Source organism: Pituophis catenifer, unplaced genomic scaffold (genome assembly GCF_029215685.1).
Source record: "Pituophis catenifer annectens isolate HBS135680 unplaced genomic scaffold, rPitCat1.0.hap2 SCAF_3, whole genome shotgun sequence".
NCBI lineage: Eukaryota > Metazoa > Chordata > Lepidosauria > Squamata > Colubridae > Pituophis > Pituophis catenifer.
The window spans coordinates 141,582,766-141,600,586 of NW_027256883.1; the positions used below are offsets into that span (position 1 = coordinate 141,582,766).

At 34.0% G+C, this 17,821-nt stretch overlaps 1 protein-coding gene across 1 annotated transcript in view; it reads right to left on the minus strand.

Moving 5' to 3' along the window:
* MIGA1 (mitoguardin 1) overlaps nucleotides 1-17,821 on the minus strand; it is a 33,973-nt gene that overhangs the window by 589 nt on the left and 15,563 nt on the right. The window contains exons 7-13 of the mRNA XM_070939441.1: nucleotides 9,951-10,051; nucleotides 8,993-9,111; nucleotides 8,770-8,842; nucleotides 7,690-7,776; nucleotides 7,251-7,349; nucleotides 6,849-6,983; nucleotides 360-413 (exon numbers count right to left, since the gene is read on the minus strand). Of these exons, the coding sequence (XP_070795542.1) occupies nucleotides 360-413; nucleotides 6,849-6,983; nucleotides 7,251-7,349; nucleotides 7,690-7,776; nucleotides 8,770-8,842; nucleotides 8,993-9,111; nucleotides 9,951-10,051 (668 nt within the window). The remainder of the gene's footprint in view (nucleotides 1-359; nucleotides 414-6,848; nucleotides 6,984-7,250; nucleotides 7,350-7,689; nucleotides 7,777-8,769; nucleotides 8,843-8,992; nucleotides 9,112-9,950; nucleotides 10,052-17,821) is intronic.

The following is a 17,821-nucleotide window of genomic DNA, read 5'->3' on the forward strand; positions in this document are numbered from 1 at the left end:
TGTGATTTAAAAAAACAAAACAACAACTTTCTGATCTAGTCTACAGCCCCAGTAATCTCTTTACCAAACACTAATCATGTTTGATCTTCCTTGGTTTTGGAGAGACTATTGAGATTTTTTTTTTTGCCTATAGTTCAACTGTAACTTCACATATGATAAATTATATTAAAAATGGTTCAAGAACAGGCACTACTATCTTTTTATTCATAATTCTGAAGTCAATAATTTACCATATTCTATAGTTATACACAAATAATGCTAAATAATCTACAGATTGTCCTAAAATAGCAATTGGCATTGCAAAACAAATGTATAGCATTGCACAGACGTCTTCTAATGTAAAATGTCAGGCTACTTACTTTCATTTGTTGCTTTTTTTGCTTCAGGACTGACCAACAACTTGAAGCCACAGCCTAAGTAAGATATTTTGTTTGTTTATTTACTTGCAAGCATGAAACGTTGTATAATTACAATAATAATTTTGTAATAAAATATAAAACAATTTTACCTCTTTAAAATATATTTAATTTGCAATAATATATACTTAAATAATTTTACAAAATGTACAGTATTTATTGCTAAGAATATACTATTTGCATCTCATTTTCCCTGCTTTCTTCATGCACCTTAGCATTTTTCTAAAAGTTAATGTAAGTTGGTGGCTAACAATCTACCTGTATCGTTGTGATAGCAGCAAACATTTATAATCTGATCTAAAATTACAAAGGTGGATGATAGAGTGTACAAGCTGAAAGATATTTCTGCATCCAGAATAGGAAGTCTTAGGTACAGACACCAACTAATAATATCCATGGCAAGGCCAGAAAGAGTTGATACCCAAAATCTGATCATTCTGGTTAGCTACCTGGAATGCATGCATTGACATCTTTCCAATGTGCAACATGGTTCTTTAACAACAATGTCTTTCCTGTTGTTATCTTTCTTCATTGTTATCTGAATCTGGGGCTAGTCATTTGAGTAGCAATCAAAGTTTGAAATTCAGATTACTTATTGGTTTGAAATTCCAGTTACAATAAGCAGAGCTGGGTTTGTGGTTAACTTTATAAAAACACATCAACCACAATTAAGAAGTCATAAGATTGGGACATTATGGTGCTGTGCATGTTAACCAGCAATTAGCCTGCCTCAATTAACATGCGTGCAGACATGTTCATTATTTGAGTACTGTTGGTACACGGGAAAAGGTAATTACATGGCTCTTTCATACATCCCTTTCAATAGCCATTGGACAGGAAAAAGCCATGCTATTTATGCAATAGAATCACATCAGTTATATTCTATGGGAAAGAATGCACATTGGAAAACACATGAGCAGCACTTTAAAAGGAGAAAACAATGCAATGCATCCTGAGCAGCATTTTTGTCATCTATAATATTAGATTTGTTTACATTAGTTCTTAATTTTTTCCTATCTACCCATTTAATTCTACTGCACAGATCTATTTTAAATACTTTCCTTCGAACACCTTTTTCCCCAAACATAAACTGAACAACACCAATCCAGGAAATATTTGTTTGCAAGCTTCCAAATATCTCTTATTATGGGAAACCAGAAGAATATGTATGATAAATATACTCCATCACAGGAGGTTTTCAAGAAGAGACAGCCATTTGTCTCGAATGGTAGAAGACCTCCAAGGTCTCTTTAAACCATATTATTTTATGTTCTATGCTCTAAATGAATTAATATTGCACATTATTTAAGAAAGAACAAGATAAAATAAAAGCAAGAAGAAAGCTAAAGGTGTTCAAGTCAAATATGTAAAAAGTATACCTCTATAACAAAGTATTTTAAAGAGCTTTTGTACAATAAAGAACAAAACAAAATAGAACAAACATAAATAAGGGCCCAAGCAGTGATCTCAGGCTTATATTACTGTATTTACAATGCATCAAATAATTTCTATTTGGGGATTGTAGGAAAATGAAACAGATACAGTGGTGAGCTGCCCCCGGTTCACACCAGTTCTATAGAACCAGTAATAAAACTGGCAGGAGGCTCCGCCCACCAATCCCGATGTCATCAGAATGCTTCTGCGTATGCGCAGAAGAGCACGCATGCGAGCAAAGCAAGTGCATGCGACACCGTTGCGAACTGGTAGTAAAGGTAAGTAGAACCCACTCCTGCTCTGATATACTCAAAAGAACTCCCAGGCAGGCAGGTTTTTGCAAAGAAATATTATTTTCCTGTGCCATTAGGGGAAATAAAGCAATATAATATCAATGCAATATTACAACTATGCAATAGTTCTTTATTATCTCTTCTGGCACCACAATAATTTTTCTTGTGGAAATATCCACTGCTTGCTACCTCCTAGTGCAGTATTTTGCAGCATCTAGATTTAAGCATTTTAAAAAACAGGAGGCTAGTTAAAAGAAGTATGGTCCAACTAGCAAAGTGCAACTATTCTAATGCCAGTTTTCCAATTCCACAGAAAGTTTCAGTGTGCCAAACAGGAATAATGGTTTCTGAACTATGTACTGTAAAGAACATGCCCAAATACATCTGTCTTACTATATATAAAAGATTAGGAACTTTGTTCTTTAATTTCTTTTAATTTAATTAAAATGTTGCACAGTTTGTACATAATTTGCTTCTTGTTACACTCATTCTTTTAATCAGCATTAACTCATCAATATTGATAGGATTAATAATGCTTATTTAGAGCATTCTTAGCTGTTCCAATTGCAGATACCTAATCATGCTATGCTATTTCTTATTTAGAAAAATATTTTTAGAAAATATCTTTTAAAATACATAAATTTTAAAACTTTTTATAAATATGTCATTAATCTCAGTGTTTAAAGAAGGCTGCATATTTATATGACACTATGTTTCTGAACAAGAACTATCTGTAACCATAAAAAATATATAACCAAATTCTTTTGTTTTGACTACATTGAAAAAAAAACCTATTCTAAGAAAAAGCATAGCTTAAATAGTTTTTGATAAAGCTAAGCAGTTTTGTCCTAATAAGGACTGGAATCATACAGTATACAGATGGCAAATCTAGACTTTTACTTCCCGTAGGATGTAGCAGAATTTTAATGGAATGTACTACAACATTCTAAGTACTAGGAAGTAAAATGAGACTGGCCAAAACCAGTTCAGACATAAACAAAATATATAATAAAAGAAAGTAAAACTATTCAAAACAGAATGAAAGCTTGCACACTATAAGATGTATGACTTCCTCTCAGAGAATTCCAAATAGCCATTGTCTCCCATTTTTTTACTAGATCTTAGCCAGTCTGGTCAAATGAAACAGGCAAGGAAGAAAATATATAGCATATTTATTGTTCCTCTTCCTGGAATTGGAGCAATATGGTGAAGCTCACAACTCTGTCAACTGCAGAGAAATTAGATTCAGTACAAATAACACAGAAAGAACTGAACAGTAGAAGTCAAAGTGAGACAAAGTCAAGAAAGAAAAGGTGCATGTATCTCTCTGAAAAAGAAGAAAGAAAGGAAAGGAAATAACAAGAATGAGTAAGCTAGATTTTGCACTGATTCAGCAGCCTGGATGCTGGATTGGCACAGAAAGGAATGAACGGATAACAATGGCAGGTCAGACTTGCTTCCAAGACAGATGAAGAGGCATCTGAGAGGCAAAGAAATATACTCTAGATTAAAAAATGGAAACAAAATAGGGTTCAAATTCTAACCCAATCTAACATATGGCATACTTTTGAAATTAATCTCAATTTTATTAGTATATTACAGCCTTTGGACCACTGCTATTAGAGCTCAGGTATATGTATGAAGATGCTGCGAAGGATTTAAAAACAGAATTTAGAATTGGATCCAGAAATGGCCAAATGCCAGTGATGATTCACTGTGACTGGAACATCAAGTTCCAGTCGCAGTTCCTGATGCCATGACTTGTACATCTGCAGTTTGTGGACAATCTCCAAAGGTAGCTTCGTGTACAATGCTCTGTAAAAATGAAGTGAGATGTATTAAAGAATGGATCACTGAAGCCAAGCAATCTCTATCCATGTGGATTTGTTGCTGGACTACCAACCAATAGGCTAAAATGCAGAAAGTTGTACCCCTAGTGAAAAAAAGAGACCACAAAATGCCTTCAATCTATGAACGTGAAATATACCATCCATACATCAATATAGGTAGTTCTCGACTTAAAACAGTTCATTTAGCAACTGTTACAACAGCACAGAAAAAAGTAATTTATGACCATTATTCACACTTACGACCATTGCAGCATCTCCATGGTCACACGATCAAAATTAAAATGCTTGGCAAATGTCTCACAGTTATGACAGTTGCAGCATCCCAGGTTCACGTGATCACTTTTTGTGACCTTTTGACAAGCAAAGTCAATGGGGAAACCAGATTCACTTAACAACCATGTCACTAATAGTTAACATGGTTAACAGTTGCAGTGATTCACTTAACAACTATCCTGTTTCCCCCAAAATAAAACATCCCCTGATAATAAACCCAATCAGGCTTTCAAGTGCATGGCAATAAGGCCAAGCGCTTATTTCAGGGTTCAAAAAAATATAAGACAGGGTTTTATAACGCTATTGTTTCACCAAGCAGGGCTGGCCTAATGTTATTTTAATGGGTTGTCTTTATTTTAGTTTTTTCGACCAAATTATTTAATATTTTTAATTCGTCTTTTAACTTTTATATTGTTGTGGGTTTTATCTCTGGCTGTACACCACCCTGAGTCCTCCGGGAGAAGGACGGTATAAAATTTTAATAAAATAAATAAATAAATAAATTTTCGGGGAAACACAGTATGGCAAGAAGGGTCATAAAATGGGGTAAAATTCACTTAACAAATGTCTTGCTTAGTAATGGAAATTTTGGGCTCAATTGTCATAAATTAAAGACTACCTGTAATACTAATCTGTAAATCTCTCAGTAATTTCAACTAATTACTTTTGGGGAAATAATAAATACCATAGAGGATAAGAAAGAATCCCGAGGGACTACAAAATAATCAAACTCTTTGCCAAGAAAAGAAATGCTAACCAATGGTCTATAATTATTACAGTATGATCATCTACATCTGATGATGGCTCGGCTAAAAAAAAATGGCACTACTATGTTCCTTAATAGGATTGCAATACTCTGTCTCTTAAAGAGGAGTCTATGATCTCACAGACTCTCTAATCATAATTTGCCTAGCTGTAATAAGCAGGGGAAGGCAAAATGCAGAGCAACAAAGTACCAGACAAATTGTCCTTATTCTTGGTCCCTTAAAACTGCAACATGCAACAATCTGGACATTCCAAATTGTAATGTAGTGTATGTATTGTGGAATCTAAGCTATAGCGCCTGTAAAATATTATGTTCTCAAATATGTCTTGCAAACATGTCACAATATGCTACAAAAATTTTAGCAGCTATTCTGTTTGAGCTAAAATCCAAAACAGTAACAATGTTAAGAGAACTGAAGATGGGTGAAGAATAAAAATTATTTTTCATTTCATCACTCCCACTGAATAGGTTCAATAGTGAGCTTAATGAAATCCAAAAAGAATTTTCTTTCAATATATTCTATGTTTCCCCCTTGAGCTACATATCAAAAGTTGAAACTACCCTAAAAATACTTACATCCCTTAGTAGACTATTTATTGCACTCTTAAATCTCAAACGAACTGTTTTGATAAAACAGTAATGTTAAATGTGACATATTCATCATGCTGTCTTCCTGTCCAATTGAGAAAGTAAAATTTAAAGTGGGATTTGTTCTTAATGTCACGTTGATGTATATATATATATAGAGAGAGGGCCATGGTTGCCATGAAGGTAGTAACAGACCAGCCTTATAAGTTAGACCAGACAGAGAACAGGACCAGATGAGCTAATTCTTCTTTATTGTAATGCTGCATTAATAAAATCTTGTAGGTCTGAAAATTATCTCTTCCCCATTTTCTTTAAAGCCCAAGAAACTAGGGAAGGTTTTTTCTGAGTCTCTTGCCCTGTCCACATTCCTGCCGCAGACTCAGCTGTCTTTTAACTGACTATTCTCTTAGCTGTGTCTTTTTGCTCTCTCTCTAAGCCATTCTCAAATACCACTACATAGTATCCTTAGCTGATATATATCTAGTTAAAATATTGCTATCAGCATCCAAATATAAGATTCTCTCCATCAGCCATAGGTAATGGAGAGGGTGGGTGCTTAACCTGCCTAAGTCTATACGTAACACTAACCCAACCCTTTAACCTGATCTAATACTGAATAGAATATAGAATAGAATATAGAATATAGGGAAAGGCTGATTATACATAGTTCTGGTGTTGGTTCTTAAATCACGAACAAGGGACATATTAACTGACTTGGAACATAACAAAAAGGAGAAGAGAAACAGTTATTTAGATCATTATGTAAGATGTCTAGTGGCATTTCTTCACCTGGAGCATATCAAATTATTGAATATTATACTCCTTCAAACTTGGATATTAATATGACCTAAATTATGAAAAAAATCAGAGACTTAAATCAACTAAGAAAACATAAACCATAGCAATTTTGAAAACATTACATAAGAAAAGGAAAGCACTATAATAAGCTTTCATTCAAAGCATGACTCATCTTACTTGGAAGCAATACACCCCAACCCTTTTCTCGGGGGATCCAAGAGAATCATATCCCACTTTCTTTCAATGAAATGCCATCATCCTATTCATTCTACTTAAAATGCTTTTTAAACCCTACAGAGACTGCCTCTTATCTATACTTTAAAAAGTTGAAAAATACTTCTCTCCACAAACTGGGTCCCAGCCTGATGTCAGTATATGTAGATATCTCCTGCCAGTACTGAATCATGGAATGAAACAAATATGGACTTACAGTTTCTTTGAAGGAGGAGTTCAACCAGTGGTTATTAACTATATTCTGTATAGACATGGGTGGGTTCTCTAAGTCTTCAAAAGAATCCATTAATATGAAGTCCAAAACAACATCATAAAAGTTTAAGTGTTTCACCTACATGAGGATCAAATTTTTAAAAAGATACTGAGCACATTTATAAAAAAAGAAAAACCATTAACAAGTCCATGCTATAAATTACAATTAAAATCCTGGTGATTTTTAAACAAATTGTTTATTCAAACTTAGTAAACATAAAATAAGAAATAAACTAGATAAAAATAACAGAGTTCCTGAAATATAAACAAAATAAAGTTCAGTAAGGAAATTATAGCTATCTAGGGCCAAAAAAAAAAAAGTTAAAACACTTAATTGAAAGCATACCCCATAAGCAGCCAACTCCATTTCAGTATGAATCCATTGATCTGCTTGTTCTAAAAAAGAGATCATTTCATCAAATACTTCCTCAAATTTCTTTGGGTTCTGTAAAGGAAAACAGAAAACTCTGAAGAACTTGCATATTATATGGATTCTTTCATCCTTGCCTTAAAATTGACATCACTATTTATTTGTAAGTCAAAAGGTATCTCCACTATAAGGCATACTATATTCTGATATCTGACTTTGTATACATGTTTTAGAAAATGACATGTAAAACAATACATTTGGAAAATATAAAAAGCATAGCCATAAACTCTTATGAACAATCACAGGAGAATACTACTTTTCCAAAATAGGAATACTTGTTTCTTAATCCATGTTATAAGGGCATTAAATGGTCAAGACTGTTACAATACAGTTATTAAAACAACAAAGGTTTTACCTTTCTTGCTCTCAAAATTAAAGCACATAAAATTCTTCTGCCACTTTCAGCAAGAAATATTCGATTTGCAGAGTCTGAAAGAATGACCTGTTGTTGTTTTTTTTAAAGAAAAAGAAACCATTAATGAGTGAAAGATGTTAGAACTCAAAATTGAAACCAAATGCACAAATCCATCTAAATTTTTGGCCCTATTACTCAGAGAAATTTCACTATCTTCTTCTTGAGTAAACTTGCTTTATCAAGAAGGGGAATGAAATCTATGGCTGTATTCACATAATGCCCTAAGCCATCATGTCATTTGCTCAGTTTTAGCTTAGCTTGTTGTGTGAATAAAACCACTGTGATATATAATCCACAGATTATGTTTTAACATAGTGTATGACCCCAGCCAAATATAGTTTTGTCAAGAATCATGAATAAGCATGTACCTAAATTATTATATGAACCATGGCAGAATTTTTTTTTTTCAATCAATAATGAAATTCTTGGAGACTTCAACCTTAAGGACTGGAAACAAAGCCTACATATGTGCTTGGGAAATGGAACGATTGGTAGAACTTTTCCCAAATGTGCCAATATTTTAAACTTCTTTGAAAATGGCTAAATTTAAACAACATTAATTATATTCGAAGATGCAACTATAAATAGCATCTGATTACTGAACTAAGCCAGCCTTCTAAACACCCTAGTTAGTTTCTTTGTAAACATTTTAAACTCTTTTTGCTAGAAACAGAAGTAAAAGCTGGTTTTCAGAAAAAAATATCATAAATCATGGTCACATAAATCATGTGATTGCCAAGCATCCCAAATGCAGTCATATGACCACAGAGGGAGTAAATGTCAGAACTTTGAATCCAGGTCATAAATCCAATTTTAAGGGTCGATTGTAAACAAATAGTTGTTAAGCAACTAGTTATAAATCAAGGACTACCTGTACCTTGCAAAAGCTACATAATACTGATTATGTAACTTGTTTGGTCCTGATTACAAATCTCCTCTATGTAATTTATGTAATAATTTAACAGAGATATGTCATAAGTAGCACAAAGATGACTTAAAATGTGTCTCAAAGAGTTCTACCTGAAAAGCTTGCCGAACACAGTGGAGCTTAGCAAGGAAGTCACTGTCTCCCAAACATTCCAACATTTCAGTCCTACGCACAAAATAAAGAAGATTTCAAACTTAATCACACTTTAATTTAGGCATTTTAATTTAGGTATATTTCAAAACAATCAATATAAGTTCTGATAATGTTTCAGAAATTCTGCCATAAGGATTTTTAGAAATGTAAAGACATTTTTACCTTAAGACACGTGAATAAATCTTGCCTTCTTCTGCCATGCGCAAAGCTTCTTCATATAATGGGCAGTGGCAAAGTGAATCCAGGTGATAATAGTTTCGGCTCTCTTTGTGTTCTGTAAGCTAAAAAAAAAATAGTTTTATTACCAAGTTACTTTCAGAGTCATAACACCTTTGTAGTCTTTTGAATGGCACCTGCTTTTTAATACCACTTTACATTGCAGATCATTATGAAAATCAAATATGTAAAAGAAAAGTTAGGGTAACACGTGGACCATAGACATGCTACTTTGTAAAAGCAGCAGAGCCAAGATAAATTAAGAATAGGGAAATAAGTATCCACGTATAAGTATCCACTAGAATTCATTAGGCATTTTTCCCATGAATTTATGGAAACTTTCATATTCTGCCACTCTAGCCACAGACATATGCTTTTCTACATTGAAAGCATGGCATCTGTGAATATTTCATTATATGTGTTCATAATTGTTATGTTTTATGTTATGTTGTATGTTCTGCATTCATAATTGTTATGAACCAGTTTGAGTAATGCTTAAGCATCAGGGTAGAAGGAATGATGAGACCATGAGTTCTAGTCCCGCCTTGGCAAAAAACCAGCTGGATGACCTTGAGCCAGTTACTTTCATAGCCAGTCTCAGCCTTAAGAAGGAGGCAATGGCAAATGAATTCTGAAAAAAAAGCTTTCCAAGACAACTGCAGGTATTTGCCCAGGCAGTCTCTGAAACTCGGACACAACTGGATGGGGAAAAAATTGTTATGCGTATTTGTAATGTTTAAATGTCATACAATTACAATTAATCTTTACATATCTGTGATTTGTCAAGATATTTTGTTCTAGGAAATTTAATTGAAGACCAGCAGAAACCATTAATTAACTGACTACAAGATCTCAAGTGCATGATAATTAACACAATAAGACAGCAAATGTTGCTTCAGTATACCTCAGCAGCTGAAACAAATGAATCTGTTGATCCAATACTTATTGTATCTCGCAGACTGAATTCATCTGTAATATCTTTCATAGTATTATCCATTTGATTACCTTTAAAAAAGAGAAACATGTTGATTAAATTTTGAGTCTTCTTTAAATCCCAACAACTAAGACTAATTTTATTTTATTTTTATCTTAATTTATTGTCTGTTTTTTCCAAGATGGCTGTTTGGAATATTGATGGGTTCAGATACAATGGTAATCCATAAATTATTGTACAAAAATAAAATGGATAGCATCACATATCACTTTTAGTCCAAACCTGTTGAATTGTATTAAGTGTTACAACAATATCAAATTATTATTATTATTATTATTATTATTATTATTATTATTATTATTATTAATATTATTAATATTATTAATATTTCTATGCCGCCCACTCTCCGAGGACTCTGGGCGGCTTACACCAAAGACAGTATACTAAATAGCATATTGCCCCCAACAATCTGGGTCCTCATTTTACCCACCTCGGAAGGATGGAAGGCTGAGTCAACCTTGAGCCGGTGAGATTTGATCCGCTGATCTGCTGAACTAGCAGTCAGCTGAAGTAACTGCAGTACTGCACTCTAACCACTGCGCCACCTTGGCTCAATTGCTAGCTTTAGAGGGAAATTTAGAGGGAAATCAAATCCTACGCTTTAGAGGGAAATTTGTTAAAGAAAACTTCAGTATGACTAAGCTTAAATCTTAATTGTTAAATTTATATTAGATAGACACTAATCACATCAGAGAGTGTTTACATTAACTCCTAAAGTAGCATGTTATATGCAACAGTATTTGTTTTGTTTCATATACTATTTTAGGAACCTTCTTCTTTTGCAGTTTTAAAAATAAATAAAATATTTTACCAGGTTCTCAGCTGTTTGGCCCCAAAGCATGCAAAGTAAAACCACATTATTAAAAAAAAAGTTATTTCTATAAACTTTTTACTTAATTCTTACAGTAATCTTCCAAAAGTAAAATGCTGTTTTCTTATTACGCATTTGCACAGTAGGAGAGTTATATACATAGGAACATTTCAATTTTCACCCATGTCTTGAAAATATTAACACAGACATTCATAATAACACTTTGGGGAATTAAATGTTTGAAACTACAATATACCACAGCTCTTTGAAACTTATTGAGTTTCTGTCATATAGTTGTGACCTATAACAGTAAGTTATAGAGCCATTTTGTTTTTCTCTTCTCTAAAAAGTCATTAGACTGAAGTCAGATTTTTGCTGCTGTAAATTGCAATGATTATCTTTAGTGTTCAGCTCTTTAATCAAAGTTTCTAAAATGAAGTCTATGGAAGCATTATGGTACTTCAATTGGTACATAAAACAAAGGGACAAAAATAATGCACAATCTGTCATTTTCTACATAACAAATAAGAGGCTTTAGAAAAATTATGTTTTTCTAACATACAGTACCTTTAAAGAACACTGGAATGGTTTTTAGGAAGCAAACAGAAAAACTTATGTGGATTTCAATTATTTGGACTGTACATACATAGTACATTTAACAAGTTTAGATTGTACCTTGAATATTTTCTGAAAATTATTCTGGTATATTACAAGTGCAAAGCTGTGAGACTGAAAAAAGTAACTTGTTCAAGAAGAAAGAAACAAATAGAAGAAATACTTATTTCTAGAAGAAATAAGAAAACATAACAGGTGCTTAGAAATAAGTTACTAGGATAACAAACCAAGTCATTTTCAGAAAAATACATATAAACATATATAAAATGCACTATATTTTTCTCTGACTGATTCCTTCAAAAGAAATCCCTGGGTTGTAACTACGCATATCATGAGCCATGGTGGCGCAGTGGTTAGAGTGCAGTACTGCAGGCTACTTCTGCTGACAGCCGGCTGCCTGCAATTTAACAATTCAAATCTCACCAGGCTCAAGGTTGACTCAGTCTTCCATCCTTCTGAGGTGGGTAAAATGAGGACCCAAATTGTTGGGGGCAATATGCTGACTCTGTAAACCACTTAGAGAGGGCTGTAAAGCGGTATATAAGTCTAAGTGCTAGTGCTATCAATGTCATCGCAGAGACAGATTTTTCACATATTTTACTCCAAAAATCTGTGAAATCTCATATATTAGTCATGGAAGACCTGAATAAGAACAGATCTTCAGGTCTTTTATGACTAATATATGAGATTTTGGAGGCCTTGGTGATCTCTGAGCTTGATTATTTGTTTGGACATTTCATTACTTCACTAGGTAACATTATCAGTGCAAGTGAATGTGGGGTTTGTTCCCTGTTTATTTACAGTGGGTTGCCCAGCCAGTGTTGATGGAGATGTAGTTTTCTCCTTGGTAATTTATGTTAGTTTAGGTTAATTAGGATATTGTTTTCCGCTTGTTTGATTGTTTGTCTGGTGTTAATTCCTGCATATCTGGTTATTATTTGCTGGAGAAGATGTGTTCTGATCTTTTTGTTTCCTTTTTAGCATTTCAATTATCTCTTTTGAATGGTATGTAAATGTGGTTTATCTCTATGTGTCTGCACTGTTACAGTGCATTTATACTCATCTGGATATGAGAACCTGTCAACTAAGATTCGTGTCTGCTATTTTCAGTTTATGTCAGAGAATACCTTGCTTTAGTTTCTACTATTCATTTCCTAAAGGTGAGTTACAACAATGCCAAAAAAAGCGGAGACTGTCTTTGGGGACATATCATTTCATAGTTAAGATTTATAGAGACCTTCAATTTGAGCAATCCCATTTACAAATTCCTAACCATTGTAAGCAAACGCATAAAACTTTGAAAGTTCTACCCATCACAAAGCCTACTAGCCTCTATTCATAAATAATAAGCCAGCTGCATTAATTTCTGGCAGACTTCCAAACTTTTTAAGCAAGCTAAGTGAAAGTCAACTACCTAAAGGAGATTGTAGGATGCACTCTTTCTAGCTAGCATTTTTCAGTTTTATTAAATAATATCAGCAACATTAATGAATGTCATAGATTTCTCAAATTAGTGACTTCCTCCATTTGCTATTAATGTAACATATGGCTGTAGGTCCTACTTGGAAAAAACATATGACATGAATAAAGCTAGGAGATGCTGAATATTTCAAAACTGCTAGAACAATAATTCCTCATTAAAATAACTTTTTTTTAATTCAAAGACAAAACATCAAGTGTTATTCAGAGAGCACTTGGTTAATTTTTCCTAGACGTCCATATGCTTAAATTTATAATGTACAAATGTTTAAGAGAGATTTAGACAGAGACACTGGCAAACGAAAGCTCTAGGAATGCACAGCTGCTTGATCCACCCTGCCATCATAGGCAGTCAGTCCCAGATTTCTTACAGTCCTGAGTCTCTGTTAGTTACCTCATATGCTATCACCCTATTTATTTCAGAAGACACAGTTCTCAAATGTATCCTCTTGTCTTTAAGTGTCAATGGATTTTCTAAAGCTTATTCTCTTTCCAAAGCAAGCTATAAAGTTGAAAATTGGAAAGTAACCTAAAATCCGATTACTTACATTAGCAGAGAGAAACAACACATGGCTGACTAAATAAATACATAAAGCATTTTATATATAAAAGATTTAGCATTTAGAAGAAAAGACACAAGGATCTATTCAATTTGGGCAATTATTACTAATTACTATTATTAATTAATTTACATGCTACTTCTCTGATCATGTTAACAATATCTAAAATATAAAGAAAGTGACAAGTTGACAACTTTCTTAAATGTGTTTCTCATAGAATTCCTCCTTTCTCAAACATTTCCTTCTTTCAATACTAATATTTAATTTTTCTAATATTTACACGGATCTTCTTTACTTCACCTATGTTTTCAAAGGAGAGATTACAATTATTCACAGAACTAAAGGAAAATCTGATTACGAATGAAGGCAAATATATGTGACCCAGAATCCTGCAAAATTTGATCAGCTTGTAAATGAAAGATGGAATGGGTAAACAAAACAACACATTTTAAAATCCTACTGCTTATTATCAGATCTATTATTTAAAACTGGCCTTCTCTGGCTGTCTAGCCACTGTTTGTCCTTCAAGTTTATTCTAGTGTTAATTCCATTCCTTTTTTTTTTTTTTTTTTACTTCCTGGATCTGACTACTATCATCCCAAGTTTCTGTTTCTACTTCAAACATTTCAATATACATTTTCATCATTTTCACCACTATATAATTATTTGTGGTAAAATCAAAACAATAATTTAAAAGGAGTTATTGAAATACTGTTAAAATGCATCCATACACTTGTCCAAAAGTAGGACCAGCTCCAGTTAATTTTCATTATTCAACTGCCCTGTCTGAAACATAGTTTATCAAGTTTACAAAATACAATAGTATTTGCAACCTCAAGTTATTTTGTTTTCTACTAACTTATATCAGTCATAGAATTTTTGTGATATGAAAACAGTAGAATAGTGGCATGGTGCTTTTTGGCTGCTCATGCTCACGTGCTGTCTGTCTGGAAGAGCTTAAATGTCCAATTCATAGAAGAGGCTTAAAAATCAGTAAACTCCAAATCCCTCGACTCAAAGACACACTGCTCTCATTCCCAGCTACCCTGACCTTCTTCCTCTTTGCTAAATTATTTACTGTATAATCCCAGTGCATTAAATCCTCATACATATCTAAGAAACGTTTTTGTTATATGCATTCTACTCAAGAGTACCACTGCCCATTTCCAAAAGCATTTCTGAAAAACATGCTTAACAGGACAGTATTCTCTTCCCTGTCAGCCTTTATTACAATTAAAACAGCCAACTTGATCACTTGATCACAATTCCCAGCAGCAAGCCTGTCCTGTAGTATGGCATCACTTTGGCCAGTATGCCAGGCCAAGTCTAGCTCTTTATCTTGGCCAGTTGACGTCACCCAATGCCTACCACCTCCTGAATTAAAGAGAAGGGCCAAGGAAGAATGAAGTGGTGTAAGAGTTTGCTCTATTTCTAGAGCAGAAGAAAAAATTGTGAGGAGTCTGACTGAAAATATATCCCATCTAGCATCATGTTCCCAGAACAGAATAACAAATGGCTTCATCAGAAACCTAGAAACATCCATTGTGCTCTCTAGGTACTGCCTTAAAACTTTGAGGAATCAGGCAGCCAACATACTCAAAACAAGCATGTTCTTTACCAGTTTCAGCTGATCAACAATTAAAATCCACACAGCACAGCAAATAAAGCTTAGGTTGTTCACACCCAGAGATGTCAGGAGGAATATCTCACAATACTGTTTTAGAATGCTTTAAAACTTAGGCAAAACAAAATGAAGCAACAAAGGCTTAGCAATGACTACAGTATTTGACTGCTCTTATTAAACATGAATGAACTCAGAGACTTTTATTTACATTCCTTACATATGTGGGACAGCAGGAAAAATAAAAGCCATATACAGTATGAAATTCATAAACATACTGGGCTTCACTGCTAAAAAGGAAAGAGTTCGTAATTATTCTGAACTCACTAAGATGCTTAATCTAAGGTCTGTTTAAAAGACAGGAAAGAACATTATATAATGTATAAATTTTAACGTTTTCCTGATATTTTTTCTAAGATACTGTTCAAAGAAGAGCCTGGAAGAGTTCTTTTGGAGGACATGAACTCAAGCAGCACACTGGTTAGCTCTTGTTTGGGACATTCTTTTTAAATTACAGAAATGTATTCAAAGTATCCTTCAGCTTATTTAACCATGGTCTATTATTTTGGCCTATTGTTTTACTTCCCGTTTGTCAATTCTTTTCAGTTACACCCTTCCTTTAGGTATTGAAACTTCAACCCCTTTATTAATACTGGCATTTATTAATACCAGTATTACCACTTGATATGCTGCCGGGTTAATTTCAACTTGGGTGTTTTGCTAGATAGCTCAGAGCAAAGAGCAATGTTTTCCCCCTTCCCATGTGTCTGTTAATTCCCTTCACAGTCAGCTGTCCCTTGAGGCAACTGTTAAGGGGGAATCCAATCACCTAATTTAACTGCATAACATTTTACTGGTACCACCTTCTGTGCCCCCCAGATACCAGGAGCTAGAAAACTTAAAACATTTGAAAAAGAACATTAGGAGGGTCAGATCTCTCCAGTATCACTTGAGCATCACTAAAAAGTACAATAGAAGCCAGAATATAAACTAATTATCATGAGACAGTTTACAAACCAAAGATCTTTTTAGTAGGGAAAACAAGGAAACCAAGAAAACTATCAAAAGAAGGCTCTTAAGAAGGTTTAACAGAAGAGAATGAAAACTTTTGTGATTTTTTTTACAAATAAAAGAATATTTCAGATTTTCAGAAGCTACCAGAAGTAGGATATTATTTAAAGAGAAGCACAGACAATAGGCTATTTCAGAATATTACAGAATAATAAGAAATATTTCAGAAAAGTTACAATAATTGTTTCTATCTGCAATTGCAATAGAAATTATAGGCTTATACATTCAAAATACAGTTAAATAAAGGTATAACTATCAAGGCCAACATTTGTAGTTCCTTATTTTCAGCATAATTGCCTTCTTTAGACAAGTTTTTTTATAAGATTACTAGAAATCTGTGAACCATAGGGTCATCATTTTAGAAACATTTTCCTACCAGATTCCTTTAGGTCTATAATATAATATAATACTGCAAAGGTTCTTAAAACTTCAGGAAGATATTCAGAGATGTATCTGCCTTGAAAGCAGGCCATATCAAACTGTACAGCACAGTCAAATATCAGGAATCGACCGCAGGAAATGTTTTATGACATTTTGTATTATGTCATAAAATGTTTTTAAAAATTTGCTAAATTATTATTCCACCAGAGTCATGGATCCCAGATACTGGACACATTTTGTAAGCTAGCCCATTTGAGGTACCTTCGTTCACTTTTGTCTTATAATTCACCATTCTGCAGTTAAAAATTACTGAAACAGGAATCTTAATAAATAAAAAAATAGATAAATTTAAAAGCTGACAATAACATTACCTTGCATCTGATTCTGCATTTCAAAATCTATTTACCCATTACTGATTTAACACCACATGACCTCTAAAGAGTTCACTCCTGTTTCAAAATTAAGAGAAATTTAGTCCATAACAATTACCTTGCAGTAAACCTATATCGGGGTGTCAAACTGGATTTCTTCGAAGGTCGGATCAGCATTGTAGTTCTCCTCCATGGTCCAGCTGGGAAGGAAAGGGGGGAAGACGGGACAGACGCCTCCTGCAGCACTTTGCCAGTCAAAACGGGATGCGGGGGGGCAGAAGGCACCATGGGCACTGTGGGACCGTGTTTTGGCTGCCAGAGGCACCATGGGCCAGTCCTTTGCTATTTCCCGGCTGGCCCCGCGGGCCAGATTTAAGCACCCGGATCCAGGTCTTGAGTTTGACACCCCTGGCCTATATGAAGGATCTGAGACATGTATTAGTACCTATATAATATGTCACTATAACTCCTTCTAGCAAGGCCCTAGAAGGAATAAAATCAAACATCTTAAGTAGAGACGTTTCCAAATTCTATGCATTGCATTTGCATTGATTTTTTTTTTTTTTTTTTTTTTTAATTTGATTTATATGCCGCCCTTCTCCGGAGACTCAGGGCGGCTTACAATGCGTTAAGCAATAGCCTTCATACTTTTGTATATTTTATACAAAGTCAGCTTATTGCCCCCACAAACTGGGTCCTCATTTCACCTACCTTAGAAAGGATGGAAGGCTGAGTCAACCTTGAGCCTTGGAGAGATTCGAACCAGCAGAAATTGCAGGCAGCTGTGTTAATAACAGGGTGCACTAAACCCCTTTACTATCAAGGCTCTTGATTTTAAAAAGCAGCTTATGGTGGTAGCAAAACAAGTATTA